The 12,509-nt window shown below is 36.1% G+C and overlaps 1 protein-coding gene across 1 annotated transcript in view; it reads left to right on the top strand.

Annotated features, from left to right (window-relative positions):
• The window catches only part of BRWD1 (bromodomain and WD repeat domain containing 1), a 124,961-nt gene that overhangs the window by 106,846 nt on the left and 5,606 nt on the right, over positions 1-12,509 (top strand). The window contains exons 39-41 of the mRNA XM_025291967.3: positions 802-969; positions 2,751-3,644; positions 4,620-5,543. Coding sequence (XP_025147752.1) covers positions 802-969; positions 2,751-3,644; positions 4,620-5,543 — 1,986 coding nt within the window. The remainder of the gene's footprint in view (positions 1-801; positions 970-2,750; positions 3,645-4,619; positions 5,544-12,509) is intronic.

Raw genomic sequence — 12,509 nt, 5'->3', positions numbered from 1 at the left:
CCTTGTTTTGAGGGAATCACATGACTAATTTTGTCTCAGGAGGATGAATGAGTTTGACAGTGATACATGGGGAAGGAGAAGACTCTGGAAACACAGTCAGCATGATGGGACGTGGAATGCAGGAGTTGGCACATACACATTCCTCTATCAGCCACTTTCTTCTTTGACATAGAATTGGGTTGTATTATGGAGCACGATTTTGTCCTTTAACAATATGTTCCCACTCATTTTGATGGAATATTTGTTTTGTGATAGACATGCCTGGGTGAAGGAACAGGAAATTTGGTTTCCTATCTTATTCATCTCACACCTTTTCTACCTTTGTGTGTGTGTGTTGCATGTTGAAATGCTCTTTCTTGAGCTTGGAAGCATGTGTGGTACAAAGATTCTGTTAGGAACAACTGCTAGAGAGAGACCTGAAAGCCTGCTAAAATATTGGACTTGAAGTGACTGTCTTTTCTAAGGAAATACTTGTTTCAAAACAGAAGCAGGAAGAAGCCCCACTATTGTGGGGCTTGTTAAAATTTTAATGAAAGCTTGTTTATAAAATATCAGTATATAAACTTATTTTCTGAATCTAAATCAGTATTAATATGTTACTTTCAGAAATAAGAGAACAAACTCAAATGCTGATTATGTGCCTTTTAGTATTATCAGCTATTCTTTGAAAGTTTTTAAAAATATACTCACTTCTAAGTGTTTTAAGAATCTGCCTTTAGTCTGTTGTTACAAAATAACTGCTTACTGTGTAAAGATAGGAGTGTTATATGTAATGAACTGTTGATGTTTCATTTTCCTTAGAAAGTGAAATGGAAGATTCTTTAGGTACCTCTTCATCATCTTCAGCTTCAAATAGTTCTGAGGAAAGCAAGGAGAGTCCAAGAGCTCGAGACTCCTCCTCCCGTAGTGGGCTAGCCAGGAGCAGCAACCTCAGGGTGACCAGGACCAGAGCTGCACAGAGAAAAACTGGTGAGAAGAGGCTCAATGTACTGGGAGAAATGTGTGTCAAGAGAACCCAAAAGCTAAATAAATATTGAATGTTTTATTTACCTGACGCATCTGCACATGATTACATGTCCTTTATGCTTTTTTTCTCTTGAGACATAATTGACATAAAATATATTAATTTCAGGTGTACAGTGTAATTGACTTGACATTTGTGTACTTGACAGAATGATTACCACAGAATGTTTAGTTACCATGTGTCACCATGCATAGTCAGAAAATTCTCTTTTTTCTTGTGATGAAGACTTTTTAAGATATACTCTTAGCAACTTTAAAATATGCAGTGCCGTATTAACTCTGCTTGCCATGTTGTACATTGTGTCTCCATGATTTATTTATTTTATAACTGGAAGTTTGTACCTTTAGACTCCATTCACCCATTTTACCCACTCCCTATCCACCCTCTCCCTGGCAACCACCAGTCTGTTTTCTGGTGGCGCATGTTTTGTTTTGTTTTTGTAGATTCCACATATAAGTATAGATTCCACTTAAACATAGGGTATTTGTTTTTCTGTCTGACTTATTTCACTTTGCATAGTGCCCTCAAGGTCTGTCCATGTTGTCGCAAATGGCAAGAATCCATTCTTTTTTGTGGCTGAATAGTATTCCTGTTTGTATAGATGTGTGCTTGTTATCTTTATCCATTCATCCATATGGAAACAACACTTAGGTTGTTTCCAGATCTCGGCTGTTGTAAATAATGCTGCAGTGAGCATCGGGGTTGCATGTATCCTTTCAAATTCATGTTTTTGTTTTCTTTGGGTAAACAGCCAGAATTGGAATTGTTGGATCATATAATTTTTTGAGGACCAACCATACTATTGTGGCTACACCAGTTTTCCCAACAACAGTGCACAAGGGTTTTCTTTTCTTTCAAATCCTCACCAACACTTGTTATTTCTTGTCTTTCTGATAATAGTTGTTCTAACAGATGTGAAGTGGTACCTCATTCTGGTTTTGACTTGCATTTTCCTGATGATAAGTGATGTTGAGTGTCTTTTCATGTGCCTGTTGGCCATCTGTATGTCTTCTATGGAAAAATGCCTATTCAGATTCTCTGCCCATTTTTAAATTGATTTTTTTTCTGGCAGGGGGGTTGTTGAGTTGAATGAGTTCTCTGTATATTCTGGATATTAACCCCTGATCAAATATATATTTTTGCAAATATTTTCTTCTTTTCAGTGGGTTGCCATTTCATTTTGTTGATGATTTCCTTTACTGTGCAGAAGCTGTTTAGTTTGATGTAGTCCTGCTTGTTTGTTTTTGTTTTCATTGCTTTTGCTTTTGGAGTCAGATGTAAAAAATCATTGTCAAGACCAATGTCAAGGATCTTTCTGCCTATATTTTCTTCTGGTTTTGTGGTTTCAGGTCTTTATATTCTTTAATCCCCCTTGAGTTAATTTTGTATAAGATATAGAATAAGATATAGTATATCTTATGGTATAAGATAGTAGTCTAGTTCATTATTTTGCATGTGACTGTCTAGTTTCCCAACACTATTTATTGACAGGATTGTCCTTTTCCATTTTATATTCTTGGCTCCTTTGTCTTAAATTAATTGGCCATCTGTGCTTGGGTTATTTCTGGATTCTCTTCTGTTCTACCCTTTAAACTTTTAAATTTAGACAGGTGTAATCTGTTTTGACATTAAAAGAATAAGGAACATTAGTACTAAAATAATGAAGTCATTTAAAAATGTTGGAATAAGGAAGGCCTTTCTAATCTAACTGTTATTTTATTTTTAGGTCCAGTTTCATTAGAAAATGGATGTGGCAGAAAAGCCACTAGGAAGAGAGTCTATTTAAGTGACTCAGATAACAATTCTTTGGCAACTGGTGAAAGTGTAAAAGTGAGAGCTGGAAATAACCGGAAAGTGCTACGAAAGTGTGCTGCTGTGGCTGCCAATAAAATCAAGTTAATGAGTGATGTAGAGGAGAATTCTACCTCTGAAAGTGTCTGTTCTGGCCGTAAGCTGCCCCACCGCAATGCTTCTGCTGTAGCTAGAAAAAAATTATTACATAATTCTGAGGATGACCAGAGCTTGAAGTCAGAACTTGAAGAAGAGGAGCTAAAAGATCAACTATCACCATTGTCCAACTCTCTTGCTGCCCAGAATACTGAAAATGGAGATTCAGAGTCAGAAAGTGATTTACGGGTAGCCCGGAAAAATTGGCATGCTAATGGTTACAAGTCCCAAATTCCAGCAACTTCTAAAACAAAATTCCTTAAAATAGCGTCTTCTGAGGAAGATTCTAAAAGTCATGATTCAGATAATGGGCATAGCAGAGCTGCTGGCCCATCAACATCTTTGCTGAAACTTAAGGCAGAAAGCATCTCAGAGGAAGAGGAGAAAGCAAATTCTGAAACAAGAAAATACAGCAGTAGGAAATACAGCACAGGTCGCAAGAATGCTCCTTTCCTTAAAAAAGCAAAGCTCTTCAGTGATTCAGAGGACTCTGAGTCTGACAAAGAAGATGGACAAGACAGATGTCATAAGATGGAAATGAACCCGAGTTCAGGGAATGTGGAATGTGAACCTGTTGCCAGATCCCAGTGTTTTTCAGATCATGTATCTGAAACTGATTTGGATTCAGATGATGACAAGAAAGCAAAAGAAAAACCAAATAGTTTTATAAAAGGTAATCAAAACATTTAATCTTGGTTCACTGCTATCTTTTTTTTTATAGCATTTTTTTTTTCCCCATGAAATTTTACTTTGCTACCTGCTTTCTTTCCATGCCATGCATTCTCCATTCATCTTTTCTTTCTGTGTGTACTGTTACTGGTTGTTGAGTACATTTAGTTTTGCTCATGTAACAGGCAGCCTTGGTCATAGCTATTTTTAATAGTGATTTCACTTCTTATATTGATAATGGGGATATTGTATTGGCTATGGGTTCAAGAAAAGCAGAGGCCAGCATTTATAAGCTGTTGGTGATAATAGTTTGAGAAGAGGAAGGAAAGAAAAGGGTGATTGAAAGGAATGTGGTAGGTAGTAATAATAATAGCTCACAGAACAGTTCACAAGCTATTTGTCATCAGGATTTTTTTTCTAAATGCTTTACATTTATTTATGAACCAGTTTAGTCTTCATATCTTTTATGAGATAAGTACTATTATTATTATTATTATGTCCATTTTATTGATAATAACTCTGGAGTATGGAGAGTTAAGATAAATCACTGAATTGAGATTGTCCTGGTAAATGGAGAAAAATACTAGATCAGGAGGCATGTAAAGCTAAGATTAAACGTAGTGTGTGATGGAACTTTTTAAGTTTCAGGGAGGCTGACAGTGGTTAGTTTGCATACCTTAGTGCAGTGGTGAAGAGACTTTAGTTTGTATTCAGGTAAATAAAATACTGTAGTGTTGAGTGTCTTGTGTATATAGATAGAAATGCATGGGGTGTTATTGATGGGCGTATGTTACACTTGTGAATGGTGCTGAGGCTGAAAAAGTCACTGTTCGAAAGTAGTAAAAGCCGAACCCATTCACTGCCATCCTCCTTTGAAGTTAGGAGAAATGCTGGACTTAAGTTGTTTAAAACGTTGAACATTTAATTCCTTTAGACTTACTCTTCTAGTAAAGATTAAAAGAGTATGCTTGATTTTTAGATTCTGCATCACAAAATCATGGACAGAGCAGGAAAGCTGCCAGGAAAAGGGTCTGTTCCAGTGACTCAGACAGCAATTCAAAGGTGGTTAAGAAAGCATCCAGAGCCAGACCAGGCCTTCTGAGAGTGCCTCGGAGGTGTGCCACCACTGCTGCCAGTCGGATCAAGCTGATGAGTGACGAGGAAGATGGCCGTGTAGACCACGTGTGCACCGGGAGCAAAAATGCAAGGAAAAAGCCCCTCCATATTGCATGTGCCCCAGCTCAGAAGATAGACAGCGATTCTGAGGGGGATGTAAACTGTGAAGTGCCAAATGAACAGAGTGGCTGTGAAGGGCAGCCACCTGATGCCGACTCAGAAGGTAGTACAAAAAGTATCAGTCAGTCTTTAAATGAAGACTCAGACTCTGAAGATGTGTTGAATTCAGGACACAAGAACAGGCGTACCAGGAGTCTCAAAACCAGTGTTGCACCTTCTAAAACAAAGAATGCTTTGATTGTGTCTTTGGAGGAAGATTCAAAAAGCCATATTCCACGGGGTGAGATAGGTAGAAAATGTTCTTCTGAGTCAACTTTGGTGCACAAAGCTACTGCAGAGAATAACTTTGAAGAGGAACTGAACTATGGGCTACGTAGGTGGAATGGCAGGAGGCTCCGGACCTATGGGAAGGCTCCTTTCAGTAAGACAAAAGTGGTGCGGGATTCGCAGGAAGCTGCGGAGACAGAAGTAAAAAGGAAGAGACTGCAAACTGAATTGGAAAATGTGAAAGCTTCTGAAACAACAGGGAGTTCAAAGTGTGGACCAGACACTAGCCCCAAATCTGACTCAGATTTGGGATCTGCCACTGAATCAGATGCTGACTGTACAGATGATTCAAAAACCAAAAAGAGGAAAACGAAAGGGAAAGCAAAAGTAGTTAGAAAAGGTAAAACTTTTACAGCTAACGTATCTAAAACTATGAGACGACCAAGACAGAGCAAACGTCCTAGGTTAAATGTGGATGATAATGACTGGGAGGATGTGGACTATGCAAAATCTAAAAGAGTTCTTCGACGCTCAAAAATAAAGACGAGAAATCAGGGTAGAAGGACCGTGAGATACCATGATGGGGATGATGATAGGAGCTTAGAAAATGTGTTAGATTTTGATGATTGCACCTTATGACCTTGAGGGAAGACCAGTTCACTTAAAAGAGGGAATGGACTGGAATTTATAGTGAAAGCTGGCTGTTGAAATTATTTTTTGTCCTACAATTCAGGGAATATATTTATATTTTTCTATGAAAAGTTATGAATGTGACTAAATCATGACTGTTATTTTTATTTGCACTTGCTTGCCTTTGTAGCAGCATCAGCACAGGTGCCAAAATATGCTTCATTTTGGGGGCAGATCTAACCTACTTTTGACAGTATTTAACTACACATAGCAAGAGTTTGAAATATGTTAAACACTAGACATTCTGGTTATCAGAACCAATAAGCATTACTTTTATGGTAGCAAGTGTCATACAGTTATTTTCAGAATTCGTCAAGAGGTGGTAGTTTCTAATTCCAGTCCTATTGTAGTATAAATTTCACATGACCTTTGTTTACAGATTCTTCGTAAATATTATGTTCATACTGACAACAATTGGGGAAGGGGCGGTAACCACGATTAGTAGGCAAGGTACCTGCCACTTTTTTTCTTTCCCTGGCTACTTGAGTAGATTGCATTTTACCAGATTTTATCATTTTCATTGAAATGGTTTCCAGTTTTTCTTTCCAAGTCCTGTTGGGTCTTCTTTTTCTTTTTCTTTTTAGGGAAAATATCTACTTTATTTTATAAACTTGAATTCATAAAGTGCTGGTAAATTATTTTTTTTTAAATGTTTGATTGTATATTTTAAACCTCTAAGGCCAGACCATAGCTAGCATTTTCTTTTAAATTGTGCACTAACAAAATATTATATAATTTGTCTTTCCAAGATCTCCTGTTTTCCATTTATGGAATTTAACCAAAATCTTGGTCTTCCATAGTCTTACTCTGTGAAATAGAGTTTGTGTGCCTTAGATTTAGATAAAGTGTGTTCTTTAATAGAGTGTACAGGGCTAAAAGAGTATTTAAATTATATGTAGTGTTCCCCCATCTCTTAAATTGTAGAGTTGAGTTTTGATAAGAGTGCAATTGCAAAATCTCATTTATATAGGAAAATAGTTAGTTGTCATTCTCCATCTCTCTTAGTCTACTGCTGCCATGTGCAATCCCAAGCATTCTTTGCTGGTGCAACTAAGTATCTTTATTAGTGACCTCTAGTATAAATCTAAGAAACTGTTGTGGGAAAATAATTTTGAAATTCACTTAAAGCGTGACTTTTGCCACATCATCAAATACCATAGTACACTTATTTTCGAGCCAAATATTTTTACTTGATAGGCTGTGCTACTCCAAACAGTGTAGGTGGCCATTCCTAGCTTGTTTGTGCCTGAAGATGGACTTGACTCAAGTGGTTTACATATTTTGTAGCTAAAGGGTGTGTTACAGTACCCCCACCCTTTGTTATTTATTGGCCCTAATTGTGTTTGGTTTCAGACAAAATTAACCCTTTTCTCTCCTGTGTATCCTTAAGGTGGTAGACATTGAAAAGCATCAGACTCTGATATCAGTGTTAGAATGTTCTGAAGTGTTGGTATTTCTTGGTTCTCTATTCCAGTTGATATGGTAGAAGGTTCTTTCTCTTTCTATTCTGGTGTAAGGGGAAGGATATTCTTAGACATTACCAAGTAAGATAGGTGGTCTGCCTGCCTCTCCTTTGGTTGTTGAGAGAGCTATCACCACTTCAAAAGTATGATGCTTTCCTTCTCAAAGTTCGTGTTAACTATATTGTTGACAGATTGAGTCAGGATAATTGTCCTTGACTAGTGGCCTGAAAAAAATTAATGGAATGCTCTTTACTTCCTTAATTTTGAGAAATGGTGATAGATGTCATATCCATTAATTTATTTTAACTCTTCTTAAACTTCTCTGTTTTATATCTATTCTCAGGGTTATAACTCCATGTTTACCATCATCTGCAGAAAGGTACCAAAAAAATCCATAAACAAATATGGAATATATTCATAAATACATCAGTTCTTTTGGTAAAATGATACTTAAACCATTTAGGCTTCATCAGTAGAACTGTTCTTGACTTTTGGACTGAATTGATTGGCTGGTCAGCCAGTTCCTGATTTTTCATTTTGTCCAAAATGGTTAGACCCTTGTGTGTAGAAGCAGTATTTTTGTTTCATCTGACAAAAAAACAAAAACACAACAAGTAAGAATTGGCCTGGTAACTTTGAAAACATGGTTGACAATGGTAGCTTCTCAAGTTCTGAAATAAAACTAAGGGATTATAGAGAGAATCATTTTTATGGATTTTTTTGGTCACGGTGCTATTCCTAAGGTTAACTTTGAATATGTGACACACACTTCTAAGTACCCTTAAGGAAAATTAATAAATAATTAATAGTTCAAAATGTTTACACTGAGCACTAGAACATGTTTGACTTTTTTTTTTTTTTTCTATTTCTCTTTTTGCAAAATGAGCAGGGATTTAATGCACAGATGTACTTTAATAAGTTTGGGATCAGTTTGTATTTTTCCTGTGAAAAAAGATAAAAGGTTACAAGTGGAATGTGAACTGATCCAGAAGTAAGTGCTAGAGCTTTCCATTGCACTTGAAGTAACTAAATGATGTATATGAAGAAGAAAAGACTACTGTGGTTGTGTATGTCTAGAGTCCTATGATTTTATTGATTTATGGTTTAAAAAAAGGTTTGAGGTTATTTAGATTGGAGTTTTGATTCCTTTTAAGGATTACTTTTACCAAGCATATTAAGACAAAAAGATTTCAAACATAAAAATAGGTGAAGTTTAAAAAGCTTCCCCCCACCCATTTCCTCCTTATTTAAAAAGGGTATATTGACAATGTATAGTAACTTCCGAATAAAAGGAAAACTTTATCCCATTTTCAGAAAATTCCTAGGGTAATCATTCTCCCTTGCGGCCCCCCCCCCTTTTTTTCCCCTAATTTTAGGGGATTAGATCCTTTGTCAGTTTAGTAATCCTCAAAAGAACAATGCATTTATTTACTCACAACCTCTGTGTTACAACATAAAAGTTTCTTCCAAGAATAGTTGAGTTGTACCTAAAAAGAAAATTAGTTTTATAATAAGAAATGGGGTGAAAGAACTTATGTTTTAGGTAAATGGAAAAAGGAGACATAAACCACCTGGAGGTACTACTGTCCAAAAATAAGAATAAAATACATCACTAAATCCTTCACACACCATTGGCTGATGATCTCTTAAGTAAAATTCTTAGAGTAACACTGGGTCCATACTGTGTTCCTTTGTCCCTCTTCTAGCCTTTTTTCTTTAGAATAATCAGAACACAGAATTTATTAAGTTCACTGTCTGGTATTAAGAACTGAAATGGAAGGACTTTATTAATCTCTTCTGTCAGTACAAATTTAATTTGTGTTACCTGGGGGAAAAAAATGAGAAGTTTTGTATATCAGATTGCAAGAACGTTGTTAAAGGTACATACAGTATTTTTGGTTTTCCTTTCTAGTCAATTGTATTTGTTTTTTGAGTAATATTTAAATGGCTAGAAAAGGTCTTTTTGCCTTGCCTTTTTATAGCTGAAATGCCATCTCCATTCTTCTCATTGGTATTAAGTCAGTATACTTACCTTATCAGGTATCTTGTAGTTGTCACCAAATCCTTTAGTTCATACATTGTATGGAAATTACAGTTCAGTTATTCTAGTATGATGGAGTGTAACAAAGCACCCTCATTGTAGAAGAACTTTTTGTCTGTTAATTATTTAAGTTATATCTCTCACCTTCTGTGGGTATCAGGAAATAATAAAGCAGAAACCCTAAGAAAATTGCAACCTAAGAGAATAAGACTGTCTCTTATTCTAGTATTTGGGAACATATACAGATCAGACCAAATATATTTGTCAAAGCTAGGGAGAAAATGAAGCATTGTGGAAAAATCTAGTCCAACTAGATTAGTATTATCAAATTGTGAATTTAATGGAAAGGATTGAAATGTAAAAAATACTATGATGAGGGCTGTGTTGTCTTTTCTCACAGTTTAAGGAAAATCTTATAACTTTTAAAAATTATAGATGTTGCCTAAGGATACATGGGAATTCTCAAATTTAAGAGAAATTTTTACCAATCACTCATAAGCCAAACTGGTTTCTAATACATTGCTAATTTGGTTAAAAAAAAAATCAAGGCTCTTACTTGGTGTCTGTTCAAGGATTGTGTGTGGATTTGATGGAGGGAGGAGGGTGGGGGTGCTCGGCGTTGGAGTCCTGCAGACTCCAGGCTCTGTCTCTGGCAGCATGTAAGTAACTTCAGACTGTTTGTAAAGACTGATGGTTTCGTTGAATTATCAGTGCTACAGCATACTGTCTTGTCATACTTTAGTTTTTAAAGTTAACTTTAAGGTAAGTTTTATCATTTATTAAAATCTTCAGTGGAAATTCAGACTGTAAAGAGGCAGTCTGACAATTGAATGAGATGGCACAGACTATGTGGACTGCAGCAGCCAGCCTACCCTTGGTTCCACAAGGAAAATTATTTAGAAGTTGTTAACCTTTTTTGATTAGCGATTACATGTTAAAGAAATTTTTAATTTTTAATAGGTTAAAGTTTATTTTCTAAGTTTTGATCCATACTTATTTGGTTCACCTGTAAAATGCTAACCACTTAACTGGAGCTTGTCAAAAAAGCAAATCTTTAGTTTTCTGCCTCCATTTGAGATCTGTACTTTTAACTTTTTAAAATTAGCTCATTACCACGTCAGAATCTGCATTGTCAACTAGGAACTCGTTTTTTATTCAACTAACTGAAGTAGTAAAATATAACAAATTTAATAGTCATTATAATTACAAGTAAAGGCTTTTTTAACTACTACAAGCCGCCTAGCTGGTTGATTGTGTGAGGTCTGCACCATCTAGTTCCCCCTGCAACTCTTTCACCTCTGGATTTAAGCAGCTCTCCACCCTGTGTCCATCTGTGATCTCTTCTCCTGCAGGCAGAATGCAGGACTCCCACATTTGGTGTGAGTCAGAGCCTGGAGGGAGACGTGCTTGAAAGGGGGCTGCCTTCTAGCTGTCGTTGGCCCCATTGCTTTTCATTTGTAAACTAATAAAGCAGATTGAAAAACCCAGTATTTACTTCTGATATCATCTTATCCTGCCTGCATTAGTCTGAAATGATCCATCTCCTAACAAATTAAGCAGATTAAGATCCCTGAATTCATACTTCATAGTTTTTTTAAATTAGATTTTTAGAAATCACAACTCTTGTGAGAATCATTAAAAATGATTGTTATCAATTGTTTCTAGAGATAAAATTATAGGGAGCTAGATTAGCTGTAGATGCAAAACACATCAAGGTTCTGTGTACCCATCATTGAGTGAATTGAAGACTTAAGGCCATTTATTCAACCACAGAAGTGACCAAACTACTGGAGAACAACCCTAGGTTACAGAATCAACAGTCTCTTGACCTGACACTGCCATACCATTGACTTCTCAGTGTTACCAGCTCCCCTGAAAAAAAATGTTAAACCCTGCGAGTTACAGAAAACCCTCTTCTACAGCCCATCTCTAGTGAGACGTTCAGGTTATGGGGTATTTGGAGACTTATACTGTGGGGAATATCAGTAAATGCTATTTGCTTCCAGAGTTTTGGTCATTGCCTATCAGCGAAGGTCAGACGATGAAGAAAAGAAAGGCCATCTCAAAGTCTGCTCTGATGAGAGGCTTGCTGGAGAGAGGTTACTATTTGCAACTAAAATGTTTTCCCTTTATAGGAGTTTGATTTACCCGCAATCATAGTGACCAATAGTTGTCTGTACTTAAGTATATGAAATAGGCCAGTATATTATTTTTACTTTGACTCAGACATTTTCTTATATTTTTCCATTCTCAAATTTGTTTCTAATTCTCTCAGTTTAAATGCTGATAAGAATACAATTGTTTATGCTTCTATATAGCAATGATGTAAAGTTTACTTCAGATCTGGGACTACAATTTTGTGTTACCAAGTATCATAATTGGAATATGAATAATCCTTCAGAAACTAGAGATTGTTGCTTTGAATCAAAACTAGAATGTCTACATCCAGATTTCTATTCACTACAGACCATGTTAGAATACATAGTGATCTGTGAGTTCTATTTTAATAAGTGGTCATCTCAATAAACTGTGACAGAGCCCTACTAAAGATGTAAATTGTCACTGTACTAACGAAGTTTTTATTATACCCAAATAAGGAGTCATTTAATGAAAGGCAACAATGCCTCAAGCACTCAGTCACCATTCCAACACCCATGGCTGACCAAAGACCACCTGGGATGGTAGGACTTGTGGGGTTGTGCTGGTTAGTTAGTATTAAATGGCACTCACATAAATTATCATTAGAGCAGTATCCTCCAAAAATTTTAAGCTTATACCCTAATATATATATATTGAACTCCTAACCCTCAATTAGTCTGTCTATATATTTCTAAAAACTAGTTTTCTCAGAATAAAGCACTTGATAATTTACCAAGTTCTCAGTAATAAAATTGACACTGACTTACATGTATTGCAGTTTTAAAAAATTCCCCACACTGTCATTCTGTGTTCCTCAGATTGTTTTTATCTTGATGACATTCCCATGTTATGGTTTAACCCTTTAGAGATTTCAGCTTAATCGAGTTGGAGATACCTTATACAACATAACTTAATCCTGTATCCTCTCCCCTCTAATAGTTCATCTTTCCTTAAAGCATTTTAAAAAGACTAGTTACAGTTTCTTCTGTAGAATCTTTTCCCTTATTTTGGATTACAAGTGTCTTAAGAGTTG

The sequence above is a fragment of the Bubalus bubalis genome, chromosome 1, assembly GCF_019923935.1.
Source record: "Bubalus bubalis isolate 160015118507 breed Murrah chromosome 1, NDDB_SH_1, whole genome shotgun sequence".
In the NCBI taxonomy this organism is placed as follows: domain Eukaryota; kingdom Metazoa; phylum Chordata; class Mammalia; order Artiodactyla; family Bovidae; genus Bubalus; species Bubalus bubalis.
Note: the sequence above shows the minus strand (reverse complement) of the source record. Positions and strands in the feature narration are given on the sequence as shown.